At 43.0% G+C, this 23,356-nt stretch overlaps 1 protein-coding gene across 2 annotated transcripts in view; it reads right to left on the bottom strand.

Annotated features, from left to right (window-relative positions):
* Nucleotides 1–2,661: 2,661 nt before the first annotated feature.
* Nucleotides 2,662–23,356, bottom strand: part of WDR62 (WD repeat domain 62) — a 40,892-nt gene continuing 20,197 nt past the window's right edge. For both annotated transcript variants that reach the window (XM_043534711.1, XM_037884606.2), the window contains exons 16-30: nt 22,947–23,022; nt 19,339–19,450; nt 18,461–18,524; nt 17,524–17,646; nt 16,548–16,678; nt 16,118–16,170; nt 14,701–14,904; nt 13,969–14,120; nt 12,072–12,196; nt 11,491–11,649; nt 9,899–10,025; nt 8,640–8,751; nt 6,924–6,990; nt 5,859–5,944; nt 2,662–3,361 (exon numbers count right to left, since the gene is read on the bottom strand). In XM_043534711.1, coding sequence (XP_043390646.1) covers nt 3,095–3,361; nt 5,859–5,944; nt 6,924–6,990; nt 8,640–8,751; nt 9,899–10,025; nt 11,491–11,649; nt 12,072–12,196; nt 13,969–14,120; nt 14,701–14,904; nt 16,118–16,170; nt 16,548–16,678; nt 17,524–17,646; nt 18,461–18,524; nt 19,339–19,450; nt 22,947–23,022 — 1,858 coding nt within the window. In that variant the 3' untranslated portion in view covers nt 2,662–3,094. The remainder of the gene's footprint in view (nt 3,362–5,858; nt 5,945–6,923; nt 6,991–8,639; nt 8,752–9,898; nt 10,026–11,490; nt 11,650–12,071; nt 12,197–13,968; nt 14,121–14,700; nt 14,905–16,117; nt 16,171–16,547; nt 16,679–17,523; nt 17,647–18,460; nt 18,525–19,338; nt 19,451–22,946; nt 23,023–23,356) is intronic.

Below are 23,356 nucleotides of genomic sequence, written 5' to 3'. Positions count from 1 at the left end.
TTATACAGGGGCTCAGACTAGGTGATCATTATGGTCCCTTCTGGCTTGGAAATCTACAAATCCAAGGCACTTCCAACACAGTTCTGGTGAGAATCATTAGATCTGCAGGAGTGAAACAAAGAAAAAAGGTCACCCTATGTAGCCGTTCAGACACAGCCAGGAGAACACCAGCTGATCTCCTCTCTTGGGATGTTTGTTAGTCAAATAAAGGGCAAATGCATAAAATCAAACTGCTCGCAAAGCTGTCCATGGAAACAGGTTTATTCAAATCAAAGCACCAAGCAAAACTGTGGCAGAGGGATATGAAAATGTGGGTCTGTTTAAAAGAGATTTATTTACTTTGGTATCAATTAAGTGTCAGAGGAGCAGAAAACGAGCATTGGCTAGTGAACCCAAGAAGCTAATAGATCCCATCCAGTCTACACTTTGGCTAATGTAACAAGAACTTGGCTTAGCTCTAACAGCCATTTCATCTGTAGGCCTCAAAAGCACTTCATAAAAGTCAGCACTTATTCTGCAGAGAAGAAAACGGACGCAGAAGGCGGAAGGGAAAGAGGACTTTCCAAAGATCATGTGGCAGAGCCAGGAATATAACTCAAGTCTCCTGGTTCCCAATCCAGTGCATCATCCACTGACCATACTGCCTCCCAGGAAAGGCGTTGTTCCATACAGCGTATCATCCAGTCTAGGTTTTAACTGAGCTAAGTTCTGGGCTTTCTACATCATTCCCTTAGGAACGTTCCACCGGCCAACAGCTCTCATGCTGCAGACTTGATTCCGTAGCCACTCCGGTGCTCAAAAGGTTGTGTGTTTGGTTCAGCTTAGAGCAAGACTTTGTCTACATAGCCATTATATACCACTATAGTTATACAGGTCTAGTTACACCAGTTTAGTGCCCCATATACACACTTTTATTCGGGAATAGTGGTGGCTTTTTTCAATCTAGTTTAACCCCCTTCACGAGCAACATAACAAGCACGAATTCTGGAATAGCAACGGCCACACGGGCAGTTATACCACTACAATAGCCGTATAATTACATCAGTACAATAGCCGTATAATTACACCAGTAAATTTCTCCAGGCATTGCACAGAGCCCAGGGCATTCCCCTGCAACTGACAAAGGGCAGGCTGGAAGGAAGTAGGGGTTATTTATAGCTTGTCTTCGTTTGGAGACTAGAGCTAGGCTGCGCTAGCATGCTGCATACATTTCTCATTTGGTAATTAAAACCCTCCACACCCACTTCTCTTCGTGCCTCCTTTGTGGCTCTGTGCTGCTCAGAACCCTCCGTGGTCTTGCTAGTCTTGTCTTTCGTTCTTTTCTCCCTGCTAATCTAACACTGGCCTCCTCTCTGGCCCATGGGGGAACAAGAGCCTTCTCCTCTGTAGCTCCTGCCATCTGGAAGAGCTTCCCTGTGCCTCTACCCCCCGGTTTTCCATCTCATTTCAAATCCCAGTCTTTGTGCAAGGGCTAATTCCTTTGTCTCCGGTTTTCCCTGCTAGACCTCATCTGGTCAACAGAACCCCCATTTTCCCATCTTCTGATGGCTATTGCCCTGGCCAAAAGCTCTCTGCCATCCTCTGGCCCTTCCCTCAGAACCTTTACCCCATTATCTTCCTGGAACCGGACACTCCGATCTCTGCCAGCCTTTGTAGAATACCGTCCTGAGCTCCAATTCAGGGCTTCCTTACTCTCTCCTTCCAGCCCCGTGGTGTCAGCCCTTTCCAAACAGCTGACCAGTTTGGTTGGTTCTAGCCCCTTTTCAGTCCCAGCACTTAACATCTAGTCAGTTTCTGGCCATAGTCCAGCCTAGCCTCCTTCCTTCACTGTCCTCCCCATTGAAGTGCATTTGCTCACCACCCCCATTCCGTTCCCCACCTGGTGCTGGTCTGATCTGACAGCGGGGAGCACTTCCCTGCACTCAGAGGATGCTGCCTCCCGCTGCACAGTGTCTCAGCTCACTGATATACACAGCTGAGCTGTATACTCAAGCCTTGGCTGCCTGTGACCATTATGAATCCCACAGCCAGGGTAAGGGTTGAAGCTCCGTTTAGCTGTAGGACAAGTGAAGCTTGGGCACTGACTGGCACAGCTTCCCTAACCTCTCTTTCAGGAGCTCTGGGGTTCTACAGTCTTAACTCTGCCACTGTCCCCGTATTGCTTTAGGCAAGTCACTGCCTTTCTGTGCCTCAGTTTCCCCTTCGAAAATGGGGAGGCTTTTGGTCTTCCGGGTGACCTTGGCAGTCTCTTCCCCTCCCCGTGCCTCAGTTTCCCTATTTGCCAAATGGAGGTAATGATACTGACCTCTGTAAAACATTTGAGATCTCGGTGTGAAGAGTGCTATATTAAAAGCATAGTAGATAATCATTAGGCTACTGGGTGGTCTTCAGATGGGCTTCCTATCATGATCAACGTAGGCTGGATTTGAACCAGCCGACTAGAGGTGAAAGGCTCAGTTACCCCATTACCAGTCTTCCAAAGCCATCAAATCACCAGTTCCCCCAAAGCTAACCCTTAGAGCAGACCAGTACGCTGGGACACGAGCCCTGAGACAACAGCAGCGTTGAAATTCTCCAGCTGTGCCATGCAAGGTTCAGAGAAGATAGTCTAATGATGGCCCCTGTAAAATCTATTCCATCTATGAAGCAATAGGAGGATCATTCCTTCAAACAAAACATATTTATTTTAAAGACTTCTTGAAAGTGGCAGGGATCTAAAAACAAAAAAACAAAAATACTTTTGCCGAAGCAGCTTACAACACACCAACCTAAAATACAGATCCAAAACATATCGACGGCGCGTCAATCCTCTCCCCTTGTTTCCGCTGTAACAGTCTGAGCGCTTTCTTCCAAAAAGGCCGTTTGTTAGGCTACTGCTTAGGACCGTGTTTGCCGAGGCCATTAAAATACAATTTACACACAACAAAACAAAAACTGACAAAAAACCAGTGCAGAAGACAACCGTTAACACGCGTATTTTGTAAAAGGTCGGACTCCGCAGGAGTCGCATGTGGGGCCTCGATTTAATTTGTGTTCTCTCAAGCTCTGCATTGCAATAAAACATACCCTTGGCGTATCTACCTGCCGGGGTCACTCAAGCCACTTCTGGTTTAATAGAGTCATCAAGTTTTTCCTGGACCATCCTCACCAGTGATTCTGAGTAATGTTTCAAGAGATAAAGCGTCTCATTGTCACGCAGGCGCTTGAGCTGAGGGGACAGACTGTCCGTAGCTGTTGCGACGTCAGCATTGTTTTTGACCGCTCTGGAATCCAGTTCAGTTTTCATCCAGCTGAAAGTGCTGGCAAGCATGGTTTTTATCTGGAGGAGCTCTTCCTCCGTGGATTCTTTGCAGGAGGTCACCTACGGAGAGAGAGCTTTAAGGAATTGGACAGTACGCTTAGTCTTTCCCTAACAGCCCAGTAAGCTATTTGAGTCCTGATCAGATCTATAGCTGCCGCCTCAGTGGATTTTTGTCAACATAGGGTCAGTTTAGTCATTAAGCTCCTAGATTATTGACATGATCTTACGTTTTATGCTGTATTGAATCTTAGATTTAAAGGATCCTAAAGAGTGACACAAGCTGGTATGCAAACTATACCATATGGGTGCACACAGTCCCAAGGCCTAGAAAACACTTCAGGCCTGGCTCTGCCACCCTACTTCTTCAAGTCACAACCTCCGTACCTCAGTTTCCCCTCAGAGCGACATTCATGCCTACCTCTCAGAAGCATTCAGATCAGTACCTGTGAAGCACTTGGACAATGCACTGCTGTTTAAGTGCTCCATGTTAATATGCATTTTCAGCCATAGGGGGGTGGAACCCAGCTGTTTTACAAGGTACAGGAATGCCACGCCAGCCTCTGAGAAGAAGACCTTTTCCAGATGATGATGGAGATGGAATCCAAGTCAGCAGAGTGTAAGCACTCAGGATGGAATTTTCCTTAAGAGAATTCTCCTCAGTCAGCTCCAGGCTCCACACTGATCCCACGGAGTCTGACGTTCTACCTCGGACACAGCCTGGGGGCGCACACCCCAGCTGAATTGTGTGCTATTTCAGGCATACTCCTTTCAACACAGCAGCAAGGACACTCCCATCCTTTAGGCGAGCGACTACAGGCGTTCAGAAATACACGAAGCAAGCACACACAGCCATCCCCACTCTCTCTGGTTAATGGGAAAGTTCCTTCTTTTCCCATCCCGAGAAGTGCACAGACGTATTGGGAAATGGGCCGTATCTGCACCTAGGCCCAGCATTTATAGAATCTTAGAAATGTAGGGCTGTAAAGGACCTCGAGAAGTCATCAAGTTCATCTCCCAGGGCTGAGGCAGGGCCAAATAAACCTAGACCAGCCCTGACAGGTGTTTGTCTAACCTGTTCTTAAAAACCTCCAATGACGGGGATCCCACAGCCCCCCTGGGACGCCTCAGCTTCACTCCCCTGAGCGTTAGAAAGTTTCTCCTAATATCTCACCTAAATCTCCCTTGCTGCAGATTAACCCATTGCTTCTTGTCCTACCTACAGAGGACATGGAGAACAATTGATCACCATCCTCCTTACAACAGCCATTAGCATATTGGACCACTGTTATCAGCCCCCTCCGTTTTCTTCTCTCAAGACTAAACATGTCCAGTTTTTAATCTTTCCTCACAGATCAGGTTTGCTAAACCCTTTATTATTTTTTTTGCTCTCCTCTGGACTCTCTCCAGTTTGTCCACATTTTTCCTAAAGCGTGACACCCAAATTGGACACACCACCTGAGGCCTCACCAGTGCCAAACAAAGCAGGACAATTATCTTCCATGTCTCCCATACCTCCCATGTGGTGTTTTGTATCTTCATAAGGCTATTAAGGAAGCCTCGGCACCTCTGTGCTATGAGAATTATCCCAGGTTTATAGCTGGTGAAGGACAGAAAGGTTAAGAACCAAGGGTCAGATTTACAAAGGGATTTAGGCACCTAAAGATGCAGGCCTAGTGGGGTTTAAGAAGTGCCTAAGCAGGTTAGGTACTTAATTCCTATTGAAAGTCAAAGATATTTAGGTGCCTAACCATTGCTTTCACCCCCAACAGAGAGCTATGCAACCCACGTACGCACCTTCCCTACCATGCACCCACCCATTGAAATCAATGGGCGTTAGATGGCTAAAATACCTTTCAAAATCTGGTCCTAAATCATCAAATATACGCCTCTCTCTGATTCAGGTGTGAAAGTGCCAGAAGAGCGTGCACATGTCAGGACTGAGCGTGTGTGTTTACAATTCACAAGCTTACACACAGCGGAGGGATTTGAAAATTTCAGCTCAACTACTTCCCCAAGACAACATCACGTCAGTTTCAGAGCTGGGACTGAAACAAGAATTTAGCACCAGCACCTACATCTGTAGTTAGTCTACTACAACTGGACATCTCTAGTAGCCACGATGGCTCCATACATGTGCCATTTAGGGGACAAAGTATCCCACATCTGTCTACTATCGGGTTCTTTACACCTTCCTCTGAAGCATCTGGCCCCGGCCACTACAGGATACAGGACTAGGTGGACCTAGTACGGCCACTCCTATGACAACCTGTTATGGCACATCCAGTCTAGATAAACCACATTGTAAAGTCACCTAAGCAGGCTCAGTGGGCAAGTTAAACACCACTCCTTGACAGTGTTCCTCTATGCTATATCTATACATCATTAACAAATTGTTTGCAGCCATTTTGATGATAATCACCACAGTGAATTGCAAAGGCCAGTAATTCCAACAATAGGTAGGGCTCCTAGCAAGGATGCTAGAATTTGTTATTCCTTCCCATGATGCGATAACATCATGTGCTTTCAGTTTATCACATTTCTTTATCCCACACTGTACCTTGTCATAAAGCTGCAACGTCTCCTGGAACGCAGTGCGCAAAGATTGCAGGTTCATTTCAAAACTTTTGAGGAGGATCTGGGTTTCTAAGAATAAAAAGATTTACTGGGTTTGGACATGCAGTTTCCACATCTTGAGCCTTCCTAGACAAACTGTTTCAAGTGGTTGTACTGCAAAATTCAGCTGTAATCTTCCATTATTTTAGCCAGCTACTTTCTTTAAATGACGACGCTAAACCTTTCCAAGAGGACTAGTATAAAACTTGAAGTCTCATCTAATCGTTCCTGCCGATTGAGTGACAAGTTTTTGGCTCTTCAAGGGCACGTTAGAACCTTTCATTCTCTTCACAAAGTCAAAAAGACGACATCAGAATAATCTCAGTCTAGTAAACCAATTACAGCTAGAGCAGATTAAGTCATGGGAGAGTTTACACAGAAGGCAGAGAGTGAGTTCAAGGCTCAAGTGTCACAGAATTTATTAGTGGAGGAAAACAGTCCCATTTACATTGCTGATCACCTTAAAACTTTTACTTCAAGGGCTCTGTCTGTCTGGTGTTGGGACAAGCAAAGCTACTATGAATTAACAAGGGACACAAAGAAAGGTCTTTTGAAGAGAGGAGAGCAAACATCGCCACCTTGTGGAAGTCAGGAGGAAAGGCGAGAACTACTACAGCAACTCTGAAGATTCAAAGTGTGGTGTGCATGCCATTCCTGCTTATTATGGACATCACCGTCATTAAGTGAAACCGAAGACAAGGGCAATGTTTTCAGAAGCACCTAAGTGACTTAAGAGGCTAAGTCCCATTGATTTTGAAAATGGAACTTAGGTATTTTTGAAAATTGTACCCAAGCTTTTTAAGACCTATATTGCTATACTCCGACAGACAAATGGCGCTCAATCATGTTTCCGGGAGGAGGGGCGGGGGGGGTTGTGTGTGTGTGTGAGTGAGAAAGCCAGCTGTATACCTGTGGGAACAAAATGTGAAGCGTGCTTGGGTCATTTTCCATGTTTTTCCCTTTCCCAAATGAAGCATGCATCTCGTCTTACAATTAATCAGCATCTTACCTGAGGGACTGCATGCCTCGGGGTCTGTTTTTTCCACCACCTCAAGGGGCTTTTCCTCCAATGGTTTCTTTTAAACAAAAAAATATTCAGAGAAAAGTTGGAAAATAAACCAATATAACAAAGATCTTAGTTTGGCTACAGTGTGTTACAAAAGTTTGAAATGATCCTCTAAAGGTGGAATTTTCAAAAATACTCCAGTCCTGTTGATTTTCAAATTTGATTTATGCACCTACATTACATACTTTAATAAAATCACACCCTCGAGTCTCAATAAGACATACACTATATGTTTCATATATCCTGGTTCTCGTATTGCAGTAGCCATTGTGCTATGTTCCACTGAAGAAGAACACAGAGGAAACCAGTATTTATTAGATACAGGAACTACAAACTTAACAGAATACAGAGGTGGACTTAAAATTACAAACTCATGAAAATAATTTTTTCCCTCAACTTCCAGCACTCATAGTAACAGTTCTGTTTTCCGCGCTAAGAGCAAATAACATTGATAAAACAGGAAGCAAGTGAACAATGAAAATCCTGCTGTATTGTAGCTGTTGATCTATCACCATAGCACCAGAGAGCCTCATAATCTTTAATTGTGAAAGTGAATCTGTAATTGATTCAGTTTACATGTCAAACGGTGATTTTCCTAACAGGCGGTGTCACAAATGCCACTGAGCGTCTGAAAACCCAGTGGTCCCCTTTCTGCTTTGGGTATCATCACGGGCAATACACCAGCTAGTCTCTGATTGGAGGATCCGTATCTGGGGTACTTCTATTTCCCACATCACCACAGTATCTTGATGCCTCACAACTTTATTATTTTTATTCTCACAGCATCCCTGGGAGGCAGGACAGTGCTATTATCCCCGTTTGCAGAGATGGGGAACTGAGGCCCAGAGAGGCTAAGACCCAGATCCTCAAAAGGTATTTAGGCTTTTGAGTTTAATGGAAGTTAGGAGCCTAAATACTTATGAGGATCTGGGCCTAAGTGACTTGCCCAGAGTCACACAAAATGTCTGCAGAGGATCAAGAATTGAACCCTGGTCACCCAGCTCTCAAGCCCTAACCACTGGACTGTCCTTCTCTAGTTCATTTAATGCCATCACCTCTGGGGGTGGGGAGGAGAACAGGGAGGGGAAAAAAATAACTGTTGGAGAAAGATAACTAGAGCCCTGTGTAAATCAATTTCATGGAAGGCATGGCCCCCAAATGCCCCCAAACAGTGATCTTTTAAGTTGTTTGTGTTTGGTTGGTTGGTTTGTTTTTTAACAGGAAAATCTCTGCAAAAAGACTTTAATACAAAAAATTATCTTAACTAGCCAATTTTAAGGATGGAATGAATTTTTACAAGTAACTAGTCTCAAATGTTACTTGTAAAAATTCATTCTAACCTTGAAATTGACTAAATTTACTTGAAAGATTTATTCTGTGCAAACTCTGTAAAATTCAGTACTTTGCCATTTACGCTCTTATGAATTTTCTAAAAATTTTGATTTACACAGAGCCCTAGACCAAGAAACAATGAACCATGTGATTGTTTATTGCTTTGAAGGTTGAAAATTTCCCATCCAGTCAGTGTGATTTGTGGTCAGTTTCTAGGATTGGGGTTCAAAACACACCCTGTGTTATACTTCGGTCACTTGTAATAAGACGCAGTGTCTCATTCAGTATTCTGTAGCAGGAAGGGTTCTCTTTGGAAGAGGAGCATACCTCTGAATTCTTGGCCTCACTAGACAAACTACTCTCTTCCTTAACTTGGTCTGTTGCATCTGTAGTGCTTTGCAATTGCTGACGTGTTCTCGGAAGAAAGGCAGCGGCAAGCCTGGATGTAAATATACAGGAATCTGAATCAGGTTTGATCTATCAGTTAAAGTTGCGTACCAAACAACCTTTATGATAGACAAGGAGCTTTACCACGAAAGCCCTGAAATTACCAGCCAAGAGACAAGATATTTGTCAGTTTACATACATTAAATCAGGGGTTCTCAAACTGGGGGTCGGGACCCCCTCAGGGGGTCATGAGGTTATTACATAGGGCGTTACAAGCTGTCAGCCGCCACCCCAAACCTCGCTTTTCCTCCAGCATTGATAATGGTGTTAAATATACAAAAATGTGTTTTTAGTTAATAAGGGGGGTGGGGGGAATCACCCTCAGAGGCTTGCTATGTGAAAGGGGTCACCAGTACAGAAGTTTGAGAACCCCTGCATTCGAGTGTTGTGTGCAGTGTTGTTGTAGCTGTGTTTGTCCCAGGTTGGTTGTTGGACAAGGAGGATGAGGTCACTTTCATTGGAACGCTTCTACTGAGCTTACACAGAGCTCTTCTTCAGGTCCTTTAAAGACCTGAATCTAATACTTTAGGTTAGTCTTCTCTGTTCCCAAGTGAAATATTAAAGTCCTATTTGAGTTTCCGAAAAGATTAGACCCTGCAAGAGTCCATGTGTTCTACTTTCTAGAGCTAAGATGCTCAACTTGCATTTTAAAGCTTGAAATGAAACCTCTTTAATGGAATGCCCACAAGCAGCTGCCTTATCGACTTAGTGCAGGATTTTTCAAAAGCACCTAATGGATTTAAAATGATTAAAGTTGCACTGGAAGTCAAGGAGATACACAGTTTGGAATTGCTTAGGTGCTTTAGAAACCCCTGACCTTTAAATCACTGTCACTATCTTTTATCCAGCTGTCTTGGACTAGAAGAACTAGTGTACACAGTTAGCAGCTGGAGTCGTACTGATCAACAGTACCACTTTCTGAGAACTCAAATGACAGGCAAAAAGTGAATAAAAAGTAAGTGGCACTTTACAGACAAGACAAAGTCTCTGCACCAAATATCTTGCTGTCTTAAGTTATTTCAGATACCCTGGTGATTGATGCTCTATAAACAGGATATATTGAGACAGACTGGTGAGTGAAAGGGGGAAATAACCATATGAAAAGATGTATTTGGACCCAGGAAACACGCTGCACCTACCTGCTGTTCTTCTGGCAGCGTGAGAGAAATCTTGCAGAAATACTCAAACGTGGATTCAAGAACAGGGTTTTTTCATCATCCGCATCTTCAGGTGGCTTCAAATCCTTTAAGCAGCCATTAAACTTTTCTGTGTTTAAGGAGAGAGAAACATCCTATCAGAACTGCATTCGGATTCCCTAGGCCCACTGCTCTACAATCACAGACCAATAATGAAAAAGTTCAAGAGAGAAAAAAAAAAAGGTCATGTTTATTAGGGTAGTGCCCAGGGACCAAGTGAGAACAGGGTCCAATTGTGCTACGCGCTGTACAGTAGCGGACAGAACCAGCTCCAAAAGAGCTTACAGTCCAGCAGACTAGACACCCACAAAGCAGGGGAAAGGGATAGAATATTCAGGCAAAGTGAAGTATAGTGATAATTATATTGACCAGCTTTGTAAAGTGCTTTGTGATCAGAGAATGAAAAGTGCTACATCAGAGCTAGGAATTTATTACCATCTGATTTCAAATACAGAATCAGAGTAGAAAAACCAAGACAGGCCACAGGATTTGTGCCTCAAGAGAGTGAATCATGTGCAATCTGCCTGGGTTCTGAAGTGAACTACACTTTAAGCCTCAGTACTGTGTGCCTTCCAGATACTGAATACATACTAATAAAGGCAAATAGAAGAACTTCACATACATGAAGCAATTTCAAAGGTTGCTGCCAGAAGTGAAGCTCCTTGAAATACCCCCAAGAAAGCCAACAAGCAGTTAGACAGGCTGTGGTAATAATTATGTCTTCGAGTCATACATGACAGTTGTATTGGCTTTAAGATGAAAAGGACAAGATCTTTGAACTCAAATGCAAAAAACTCTCACTGACTTCAATGGGAGGGACTGATCCTACTATACAAACAATTCCAGATAAGATGCAAAATGGGTGTCAATTTACCACACTACATAGATTTATTTTAACATACAGTCATTATGATTGAGGTGCATGGGTACAGAAACATTACATACTGTTATGCTGAAATGTGCTAATGGCTTGGATCCAAAGACAATCACAGACTTGTTAAAGCCAATGGGTGAGCCCAGCACTCTTTCAGGCTCAATGGAGAAATCAAGCTTCTTCAGGTAGTTTAAACAGCTGCTGCCTTGGACAGTCATCCCCCATTGTCAATAGGCCACATAGCAGTTCAGTGCTGAGCTGTGTGGACTGAGGGGTTTCCCTGGCTGCAGACACAGGCTAGGAAACTGGTTGCAAGCTATAGGATGGGTGTAGAAGGCAGAAAGCCAGAGGAAGGAGCTATGAGAGTGACCCTGAAAGGAAGCAGAGGGACAGGACTCCTGGGGCACAGAGCCCCTAGAAGGGCAGATGTGGGGATTTCTGAGAGAAGAAATGTTTGATTCTATGTGCAGGGAAACAGGACCCTCTGGACATTTTCTGTACGTCACCAAGACCACACAAACATATACCTGATTTGTATCATCAATTTCTCATCTTAATGAAGACAACCCTACAAAGCCCCAAATTTTGGTGAACCGCTGGGGCCAAAGGGGCAACCATACATGGCATTATTTTCATAATTTATTTGGAACTTAAGTGGTACCTTCAGCATGGGCATCTGCCAAGGTCTCAAAATGATGTTTCAGGTACTTCTCTTGTTCTGGGGTTTGGGGTAAAGAACTGTCTCTCCGGATTTTTCCGTCCAAATCAGTTGTTTCTATTTCCACGTCCAAGTCTCCATCTGAGCCCAAGGAGTCCTCATCTAGCATTACATTACACAGACCAAGAAAGAAAAAAAGAGTTAAAGAGGAGATGCAAAAGGACTGATGGCGGAGTCTGGCATGCGTTAGGTTTTTTATTAATAAAAAAAAAAAATCACGTTATGACAGGCAGGTGTTCAAATAGGTCTGTAAGCCTCGAACCAACATAGCACTCGAGCATGTGTGAGACTTTAAGTGTGCAAGTATTCCCTGACTATTCACACGCTCAGAGACACACCCAGCTTTAACAGCGTTTTTGAATTGGGAACTTATCCTAGAAAACCGTTTTAAATACTTCCAAAACTGCCACGGATATTAAGCTCCATACAAGTAGAGATTCTTAAGCCCCAACCCACTGCTTTATCACCCTCCCACCTTTTAATATTATAAAGGCTGGTTATGCTGTTGTATTTTCGAACATTACCTTCCTGTTGTCGATCAAAAGCAGATGTTTCAGAATCCAGAGATGTGACAGTGCAGCCTTTGTCTTTCCCATTTTTGACTTCCTTCTGATAAAGAGGCTGAAGATGTAGCTCCTTCACATATTTACTTGAAAATGAAAGGAAAAAAAAAAGGAGAAAGCAGATTGATACATTAAGAATGCTCACAATTTTCAAAGCACTGTTAAAGCACTGGCCTTTTTATGATACACTGGGAGAGTTGATAATTCAGGCAGAGAGGGTCTTTCATCTGTAGGAAACTAGATTTAAATCCAATCCAGGTCAGTGGTGTTCAGCCATCACATAGTAGATTTTGTGACTTGGCAATTCCAGTCTGGCTTTTCACAGATGGATAACACTGAGTGGAAAAAAAGATCCCACCATCACAATTATTCTAGCTCAAAGGCTCAGCAGGAAGGATCAGGACTGAGGTCCAGATCCTCAAAAGATATCTAGGCTCCTAACGTCCAAAATACCTCTGAGCATCTGGGCCTGCTGCTTCTTGAGACTAAAATACTCTTTCATCCTGAGAGGTAGTCCCCACATCAGAATACTAGCAATAAGAGTGAATGAACTTTTAAAAGTTACACTGAAAAAAGTTAGTTTTGAAATTCTGTTTGAGAGTCTCAGAATATCCACATCACAAGTAAGTGTGTTTGGATGGTAGACTCTCTTTTTTTCCATTAGCAATCAAGAACCATTACTCAAACCTAGCAGAAACTTTAGAACTGCCACCTTTTCCTTCTCAGGCGAGAAGCTTTCTGAGCCATCTGAGAAACCAAGAGCTGGATATTAACCAGGCAAGTAGGACAGAAGGAAAATAGTAGGAGGACAGGAAAGAGTAGAGTAACAAGCAGCAATTACGGGTAAGTAGTTTTATCTTGTCTTCTCTTCACCAGATCTAGAGAGAGACATTCAAGGCCTAATAAGCGGAACAGATTTGCAGAAGGAGCTCAGAAAACCCGAGGAACAAACTCCTGCACCTTACATACTCAACACTGCAACCAGATCTACAGGAAAGTTAGCTGCAGGGTGGTGAAGGAGGCAAGCACTACCTTATGAAGGAAGGGCAAAGACACGTCCCAACTATCATGCAGCTGACCCATAACTCTATGGGGAACATCACTTGCTTACAGCATGAATGGGGGAGAGGGAGCAACAAATGATATAAAGCCAAGTTTACTCGAAGCTGGGAATGGGCGACATGGGATGGATCACTTGAGGATTACCTGTTCTGTTTATTCCTTCTGAAGCACCTGGCACTGGCCACTGTCGGAAGACAGAATACTGGGCTAGATGGACCTTTGGTCTGACCCAGCATGGCTGTTCTTATGTTCTTCCAATCTGCCCAACAATAGTTGTTCGGATTGCTTTCTAACCTCACTAGGGCCTTCAAGTGAAATATTTTGCAACATAAATAGCCTTATATTGTCCTTTGACTACAGAAGAGCTTAACAATGCATCCTCACAACAAAGACATGGTGATTCACCAGGGAGGTGGCTACACAAGTGGCTATATGGAAAACCCTTAAAAATCAGATACTTCCCAGTTTCTGACCCTCAGCCGCAAACTGACTTTTTCCACCATAGGAAACGTTCGACTGGTTGGTCTTGCAGTTATTATCGTAGCACCTAGTAGCCCCTGACATGGACCAAGACCCCATTGTGCTAGGTGCTGTACAGAGAATTGCCAGTACTTTGGGGAAATTAATTCTAGCTCACACGAGACACTCAGCCCAATAAGACCTATAAACTGCTAAGACTAACATATGAATGAATACCTTGATACAGCTTGACAAAGAGTTTTAATTTGGCACAAAGGAAGGGAGGGCTAATATGTAGATACATTCAAATGTAATCTTATTGCGTAGCAATACTAACCTTTCTGCCTCTAAAGAGCTGTCCCCAGTCTGTGCATCATATATGCTGTTTCCACTAATTTCAAGAGATTCAGGCTCCTGATTTGTTTCGTCCTCTGAGAAGAGATCTGGGCGTTTGAAGTCCTCAATGACATTGCTAGGGGAATTCTCAGTCTGTAAGAAATACAAAGCTTCATTTCTTCTTAAAACACAAAGGTTCTCAAGCTATACATTGGCCTGCAGACATTAAGGGTACATCGTGTCTACGCTACAATCCGAGGCGTGATTGCAGCTCACATTGACATACCTGCGTTAGCTTTAATCTAGCTAGCGCAACTAAAAAATAGCAGTGACGACGACATGGGGACATGGATCCCAGCTCAGGGTAGGAATGTGAATATGTATCCAGAGTTCCAGGCGGGCTTGTACAGCCCACGCTGCTGCATCTTCACTGCTATTTAAGTTGTGCTAGCTAAATGAAACCTAGCACAGGTATGCCTACCTGAGCTGCAATCACATCTCTGACTGCACTGTAGCATAGACATACTCGGAGATGGCTGGATGTGGTTCTTTATAAAAGGTAGGGTGGGTACAAGTGCCCAGGAGTCATATTTAATGATAAATAGCAACTGCAACAAACAAGGGATATTGACAGAAATAAAATTTATTCTGAACAAAGTGACTTTGGTTCTCTTAAAAGAGTAAAAAGGACAGTCAAAACAATCTTAACTATAAGCAACGTGAGATCACTAACCTCCAAGAGTAGTTGGTCCAGATTCTTTGGCTCGAGTTCAGTGTCACCCATGAAGTCATTTTTTATTGGGGTAAAGTAACTCATGTCTGTGTCTAAAAGGGTTTTAATTGGCTCTTTGTCAGCACTTTCCGCCCATCGTCCTTGGGGCTGGTAATTCACCCTTGGATTAAATGTCATGCTGTCCGAATTTTCTGCCTCTCCCAGCTACAGAAAGAAAGTTTTCCAGGTTTTTAAGCACTGTGTGTAGTTTCTATGGATCAAATGCAACTGCAATCATTTTTTCAGTTCTAAGTTAAGTAATGAAAAGAGTAGATTTAAAATATTTTAAGAACAAAAACAATGTGTTTGAGAGAGAGAAAAATCACTGTTTTACTTAGCCGCCAAGACATCAGTTTGAGATCGGAAGGTTACGCATTTGGAGAACTGCAGTTAGTAGATTAAAAGAAAAGGCATTTTGCTGAAGATTCGAACAGAAAAGCCCATACTGATTGGTGGCTGATGTTTTACTAATAGAAGAAATGCACTTTCTGAATTTGGATGGCCTGTCTTGATCTGGGGGAGACTATCCAGGCACTGTTCAAATCAATGGAAGAAGAGAAAGAGTTTGGGATGACCCCCTTTTATAAATCTGGTTTATGATGTCAAATCCATGGCCACTGTATGAGCGTTTACCCCTGCCCCATCGTCAAACTGTTTGAGTTGAGGGTTCTGAAATCATTGTAAAAGTGGGCACCTGCAGAGGCAGTTTAGTGACGGAGACTCCTTAAAACATCTCATATGCCCCGTACTTTTTTTAATCATTTGTGTAATTAAATGGGGGAAGCAAAGGATGACATCTTTCTTTTTAAGTGCCCAATTGTATCTCCAATAATTGTTTAGAGCACTGGCAGTAGGACAGAAACACAGGTTTAGTGATCATGCTATGAGAGAGTTTAATGCAACCGCAAACGGGGCACCAATAAAAAAATACCTGCAGAGTCAGAATCTTGTCAAATGCCTCGCCTTTTATGAAGCTCATGTTAGATTCTATGTATCTTTGCTCCTGCCCCTCTCATGGGTATATTTAAGGCAAGGGAGAGAAATGTGGCCAGCAATTTGTTGCTATTATTGTTAGATGAGGGATGTGTGGACAACAATACCAGCCAGCTCGTAGATAGTGCTTTTCATCAAAAGATCTCAAAGATCTTTTGCATAATCTTTAATGTATTTATCACCACAACACCCCAGAGCTATTGTCCCCATTGTATAACTGGAGAACTGAGGCCCAGAGAGGCTAAGTGACTTGCCCAAGCGTACACAGGAAGTCTGTGGTGGAGCAGGGAAATGAACCCAGGTCTCAGGCTAGTTCTAGCCACTGCATCATCCTTCCTCTCACATAAAGCCCTTTTATACAGCTACATAATAACGCCCAGCTTACCAGTCTCTTTGCCCACATAGGCAGCTTGCCATTAGTTAGTATGCAGATAGGATCTGAAAAACAAAACCAAGAGACTGCTGAGATAAGCAATAAAGCTTATGTTGGGAAGCATTTGCTGCAGGGGAATGAGCTGAAGAGTGTGGGACCTTGTGATTTCTAATCCTGCGTGTAACAGGATGGTCTGACCCTAAGGGGTCACATGTCAGCCAACCATGTTACACTGTGTTTTAACCACAGGAACACGCTCCCACTCTACTGAAGTTTAAAAGACTCCTTGACCACCTAGAATATTTTCTATTCCCCTCTCCCTCCACTGTGATTCTCCAACAAACTTCCAAAAGGCTCAGGGTTTAAAAGCAGGAGAGTGCAAAAAGACAGTAAGTTTACATAAACATTACAACTGATTGACACGCTAAGCTGGAGCACATGCCTGTGTCAAAGTCTTTGGCTGGAGTCTGCAGAGAGGAGTCCTCTTCTCTCTCCTCGTCAGTATCGTAGTCAGTCGGCTCTTCTGCTTTCTGGGACATCCTTCCACTTGGCACAGCAACATATGTCTCCCGCCTGAGGAACATTGTAAGTGTACAACCGTTACCTGCATCCTCGCTCCACTCTGCCTTACTTGTTACTCACGCACATCTTACATAAGAAAGTTCCGGATTCAGATAACAGAGATGGCAGTGGCCACTATCCCCAGCGGAAGTTCAGGCTACCAGCCCAAAATACCATTAGGCAATGCAGCACACATTTGGCCAACCACTGGGCTGAAGTTGTAGTTCCCTGTGTGGGCCAATAGATGCCGCCATGGAGCCCAGCTCTGGGCAGACACAGAACACATCTTCCTCCTGTCTGGCTGCTTCCCCTGCTGCATTTGGCGCAAGGAAGAAATAGTGAGCAGCCATGGCATCAGCTGCAGCAAGTGGTGGGGAGGCGATGATGGCTGATGAGTGGAGACAGATGGCAAGGGAGCCTCAATACTAGCCCCAGGCTCCTCCAACTCTCCCAGATGCCACCCACCTACCTGCCCCAGTACTCACCCAACTCCAGTGACCCACTCCCCCAGCAGCCATGCCCCTACTTGACCACACCCAGCTACCCCTAGGCAGGGCTCAGTTCCCCAATTAACCCAGACACCCACTTGCACCCTTCCCCTCAGATATCTTCCTACCTCTACCTGCCAAGTTTTGTGCAGCTCCTTTTCCTACCCCCAACCACTGCTTGGGGAAGGGTATATTAACCATAAACTTAGCTTTATGGTCATCTGCGAATTATTCAAATATCCACGTTAGCTCACTGCATAATTTGCATAGAAGGTCAAACATGGAGCTGCTGAAAACTTGCAGGTATTAATAAGAGCTGCAATAAAATCAAATTCCTAACAAGCAGTTAATAAAAGCCCACTTTAATACCTGATTTGATTAGACCAGTTTAATTCCTTGGCTTTCTTCTGCTGTTGTATTTGATTGAGCTCCACTAAGTGCTGTTTCATACAGTTTGTAATCTCAGGGCCAAGGTGCCATATAAACACACAACTGTTGATAAAAAAGATTTGTTTAGGACCGTAAAATTCTGGTATGTCTTGCATTCCGCAATACCTTTCAGGCTGAAGAATCCCAAATTGGTTTACAAAATCCAATGCTACAAATTATTGAACTCTTCTCAGTTCCGAATAAAGTCTCTAGCCAATGGTCATCAAGTCAATTCAGTGAGCTAGTGCCCACGCAGAGCTATAAAAAAAAAAAAAAAAAAAAACCAGAAAAAACCAAACCCCAACCCAACACCCTCAAACCAAAATCAAATCTACTCCAAACACCATCATCAAGCCACAAAACAGAATCAGAAATATCTGATACCACCTCACCTGTTCATACCATCAGATTCAGCTCCAATCTGGTAGACCGAGCCAACTCCCATTGAAGCCAACACTTAGTTAAAACAGATCTGTAATCTTCCACTGATGATGCTCCATTGACAGTAGCAATGGTGGGAGCTGTAGCATAGACATGGTGCAGTTTTCTAACATAGTGATGTTAGAAATTATGTCTACGTAGCGAATAAAAAAAAAGCCTGCACCCTGGCTACACTGCAGCTTTCACCATTGCTACAAGTGATAATGAGTTGTGTATTCTAGGACAAACCTAGACACACAAAACCCTCAGTAACTTCGATGGGAGCTTGCTCAGGGTCAGAGCCTCCGCCCTTCCCTCCCATTCCCCTCCCCCAGGAACAATGGCTTACTGAGTAAATGCGTTAAAATATTCATAGTTCCCCTATTTAGTACCTTCCCTTGGAGTATTACATTCAAAGTAGCGTTGACATCAGCATATTTTGTCAAATCACACGTACCTGTCTCCTGAGACTGTGATTAAATGCTTGCAATCATAGGTAAACTTCATCCCAGTTACTATTTCTGGAACATAAGAAATTAAGCCCTATTGGTCTCTTGTTCAGAAGACAATGAATTTGTGTAGTAATTTTCAGTATTATTCAAGACGATATTAGGAACAAAATGAGTTTTGGTTAGTAAGGGCATATTCTTGGTTCGATATGAAGTGACTGAAGACACAGTTGACATAGTTAAATTACAGGCGTATCCTGATTTGAATTAATTTAAATCATATTCCTCTTTTCTCACTGGAATAGCCCTAGTTAAGTCACAAGCTACTAGTGATTCCTGATAAAACTTCTCATTTCCTAAATATTAGATCTCTGGATGCAAGCAATTCTGGATGCTAGTGTTAAGTCAGCATGCATGTTTTGATATCTTACTGAATATTCTGATCTACAATAAGGCTATTAAAATATTTCTAAAAGCTTTGGAAAAACGTATTGTGTGGAGGACAATACCACACCATCAAAAAACATTGTGTTGTGCTTAGAGTTTAAAAATGTTCTAAAATATGCTAATACTGGATGAAATGAATTATGTAACTATGATTAGAGCTGGTTAAGATCATTTAATGAAAGGCATTTTTTAAAAAATCATGTCCCTTTTACTACTAACTATGCTTTATAGTTTACTGTTCGTTTAGAACACATAGGATTATTCCTGGTAAAGTTTTCACCTGAGAAATTGTTGGCTAGGATAATGCTTTTGGGAAATCTTTAATAACTTAGTTGTTTTCAATTCACAGGTGAAATGACTAGTGGAAGAGACAGGCGCTAAATTCTAGATTAAGTGTTCTTGAGATAAGCAGCTATAATGATAAAATGGAAAAGCACACCTGAATGGCCAAACATTTTTGCAACACACTCGCCGGAATGGAAGTCAATGACCGAAATACTCTTATCGGAGCAACTGGTTGCTAGAAAAGTTCCTGAGGGATCCAGCTGTACCTGCAGAAACAAGATACATTTCAAATAATTCCTCTTATTATGAGAAACTGCACATCCTCCTTCCAAAACCTAAAGAGAACAGGGTTAGTTAACTGTAAGTACAGCGCCCAGATAATTTCAACCACACATTATGGTGTTATACATATTTACTGTTGTGGGAGCATTAGAAACTGTTGAACTGGTAGACTTCCAGTCAGCTCTGTCATGCCCAGAGGTATTATTTTTTAAAAAACAAGGAGTAGACACGTTGTCTTGGAGGGATTAATACTCCAAAAGGTTTGAAGAAACTGCTATCAGACTGTTTCAGAGCAGATTCAGGTTTCTGAACAGAGTAGATGCTCTGGGGAACCTACCAAGAGGTTGGATTTCTGAGAAAATAGGACAGCTGAATGGATAAAGAGAACTCTCAAGATAGGAGCTGGATGGAGATTTCCTAAGGAAGAACTGATCAAACATGCTGCACAATACACCAATGCCAACTCAAAACCAGAACAAAAAGAAACACTGACGACTGGCACTTCTAAAGCCATCGTATGGATGGCTCTCTTGTCCCTACCACAGCAAAAAACATCTCAACAAAGGTACAGCTCTTGACAGCCCACATTCAGCCATTGCTGACAGTGTTGGCAATGCTGTATCTGGGATAAAGGGTCACTCCCAAGACAGGAGATCCTAGTAGCCCTTTAAACGTAAGGGATATCTAACTGTGGAATTTGTTTCCTCCATTTGTCCAAACTATAAACTGGATTTCATCATTTTCTAAGTGTGCTGTAAAACCCATCTCTCCCAGACCATCACGCACACTTTGGGAGAGAAGTGTTCATAAGGATTGTAGATGGTACAGAATATTGTAGGCAACCTGTGGGACTAGTAGATATTTTTCCCCTGCCATGGCAGTCAGAAATAAAGGGAAATCTATTAATTGCAGACTTGCAGGATGGAGGACTGAAGAACTAAATTATTATACTGATTTTTTTAAAAGTGTTGTGGCTGCATATTTCAAGAGATGTGCAGAGCTTAGTACTACCTAAATTGAAATAAACAAAATAGGGAAAAAGTGATCAGCGAGAGATTGACAATTATTATTAGGACAGAATAAATGGTTTCATTCTAATGGGTCAGCTAAGGGTCAGGAATTTAAAGCCTTATACGCAGAACTACTAATGAACGGTGAGGAAAGAGGAATATATAGATCAGCCAAGACTAAGCAAAGAATTACAGAGGACTTGGGAGCTGTAAAGTGTGCCAAAGATGAAAACAGAAAAGTGCTGATGGATGACAGTGAAATCATTAGGGGGTGGCAGCAGGTTTATGAGAAACCGCTCAATGAACTGAATGTAAAGAAACAGCTGAGGTAAGTATGCGCAAGCAACAACCTCCCAAGAGCTATCACCATGGTGGAGACTTGGACATCAGCAGTGGGCCTGGATTGAGACATTTAAAGCGTTTGGCCATAGGGAAGGTGGTAACGACAAACTTTCTCAGCTTAATTCTCTGTACTGGAAAAATGCCCAACAAGTGGAGGAAGAGCCCATTGGTCCCTGTTTTCAAGCATAAAGAAGCGTACAAGAACGTAGAAATTACCAACCCATCAAGTTAATGAGTCACACGATGAAATGGCTGGAAAGAACTATGGAGAAAAGACTTTTGGAGGAGCTGGAGCATCAAGTAAGCCACAACCGATTTGGATTTATGTCAGGAAAGTCAACAATGGAATGCCGTGTCTGCAGTTCGGATATTGCAGAAGTATAGGGTGAAAAGCAGGGAACTGCACTTAGGGTTTGTGGATCTGCAGAAGGCTTATGACAGAGTTCCTATAGAATTGTTAAAGTGGTGTCTGTGATCGTACAATCTCCCGGAGACATAGGTTCAGGCTATCATGGACATGTACAAGGGTAGCACAACAGTGGTGAGAAGCAGCTGTGGTTTCGGTGCGTCACTGACAGTGAGGGTAGATCTAGATCAGGGATCATCTGCCCTAAACCCATTCCTATTTCTGGTTGTAATGGACACCTTGGTGTAAGAGATTAAGACAGAGGCTTCATGGAACATGCTTTTCGCTGTAGGCGTTATGTTGTGCTGTGAAAATAAATGTGAACTGGAAAAAGAGCTAGAACTGCGGAGGGCTGCATTAGAAGCAAATGTCTTACAAGTCAAGTGACAAAAGGCAGAATATATGCAATCCCTTGTTAAGAGGGACAATGAGAAGCCAGTAAAACTAGATGGTATAGAATTAAAGTCTGTGCAACAATTTAAATACCTCAGTTCAGTGTTGAGCCACGATGGGAACGTTAGGATGCTAGCAGCTGCATGAAGAGTGCTTGGTGTAAATGGAGGGAGCTGATGGGAATTCTCTGCGATAAAAATATGCCAAGTGTATAAGATTGTGCTTAGGCCAGCCATGACGTATGGGTCGGAATGCTGGCCAACGAGGAAGAGAGAAGAACAACTACGTCACACTGCCAAAATGAGAAGGCTCAGGTGAATGCCAAGTAAGAGAAGAGCTGACAAACTATGCGCCATGATGCGGGTAGCCCCACCACCAAAGAGCTGAGGGAATACTGACTGAGATTGCACGGTTATGCAAGACAAGGAGATGTGGGGTACGTTGGCCAGAGAGTACAAGAGCTAGCAGGCATGGGACAAGGACCAAGGGAAAGACCTGGGGGGGGAAAAAAAAAAAAAAAGTGGTTCAAGTTGCTGAAGGACACGAAGAAAGTTGGTGTCAGCTTGGAAGATGCACTTGATGAGAACACTTGGAGATCAAGAGCAACTGACTCCAATTGCCAGGACAAGGGAAAGAGGAAGAATAAATAGTTTCATCCAAACCAGGGGACCATTGTGACTCCTGCCTTGCTAACCTGAAATGTAACAAATCCTAGGGAGAGAAAGCTCACAAGAGGTCATGCCCTTGTAATGGCATGTGCATCTTCCACAGAACAGTCAAAGGGGGTGAGGTAATATCTTTTATTGGACCAACTTCTATGGGTGAAGGAGACAAGCTTTCAAGATCTACAAACCTGAAGAGCAGCTCTGTGTAGCTTGAAAGCTTCGCTCTTTCACCAACAGAAGCTGATCCATTAAAAGGTATTACCTCACCTACCTTGTCCCACTAATATACTGGGACCAACTTGATTACAACAACAACACTGCAGACAGAACAAGCTAACATTCCACTTGGCATTCTGATTAGTTGTCAAAGTTGATGGGACTTTCCAAGTGATAATTTGCATAACCTGCTTCTTTAAAGGACCATTCATGTGGTCTTGAAACTTGGAACATTCCCATAGTCCTTTGCAAACACCTATAATATGTTTCACCGGACTGTAAATCTAGAAGCAATGGCACTGTAATCTCTACATCAGATGATGTCTCTTTAGAATTTAGACATACAAACATGCAATACATAGAACATTATGCTTTAATTTCATATATGTGTACCCATAGCACAAGTTTCAACAGAGCACTTGAAAAGCTGCAGCAATGACTGGCTTACCTTTAGTAACGACCCATCATCGCCTTGCGATCCCTTGTAGCACCACTTTTGTTTCCCACTGACAGTGTTGTATACTCTGTAAGAAGGTCATTCCTTATTTTAATAGTGTGCAGTAGACAAGTGATTTGGCTCAGTCAAGACTTGCCTCACATGCACACATAACAAATGGAACAGGGTAACTTTGCCATGTAGTTTTCAAATCAAGAAAGGCCTTTATAAAATACCTGCTTATAAAAGCACAAAGCAGCTTGCTTCTGCAGTGTGCCCTAGGCCTTGTACATATTTCTACTTATGTCAGTAGAATTTATGTTGCTCAAGGGGGTGACTAAGTTGTAAGTTACACAGACCTAAGCGCCAGTATGGACAGCGCTATGTTGGTGTGAGACCTTCTCCTGCTGACACAGCTACCA

The sequence above is a fragment of the Chelonia mydas genome, chromosome 23 (genome assembly GCF_015237465.2).
Source record: "Chelonia mydas isolate rCheMyd1 chromosome 23, rCheMyd1.pri.v2, whole genome shotgun sequence".
NCBI classification, from domain to species: Eukaryota; Metazoa; Chordata; order Testudines; family Cheloniidae; genus Chelonia; species Chelonia mydas.
This window is presented reverse-complemented; position numbering and strand designations above follow the sequence as displayed.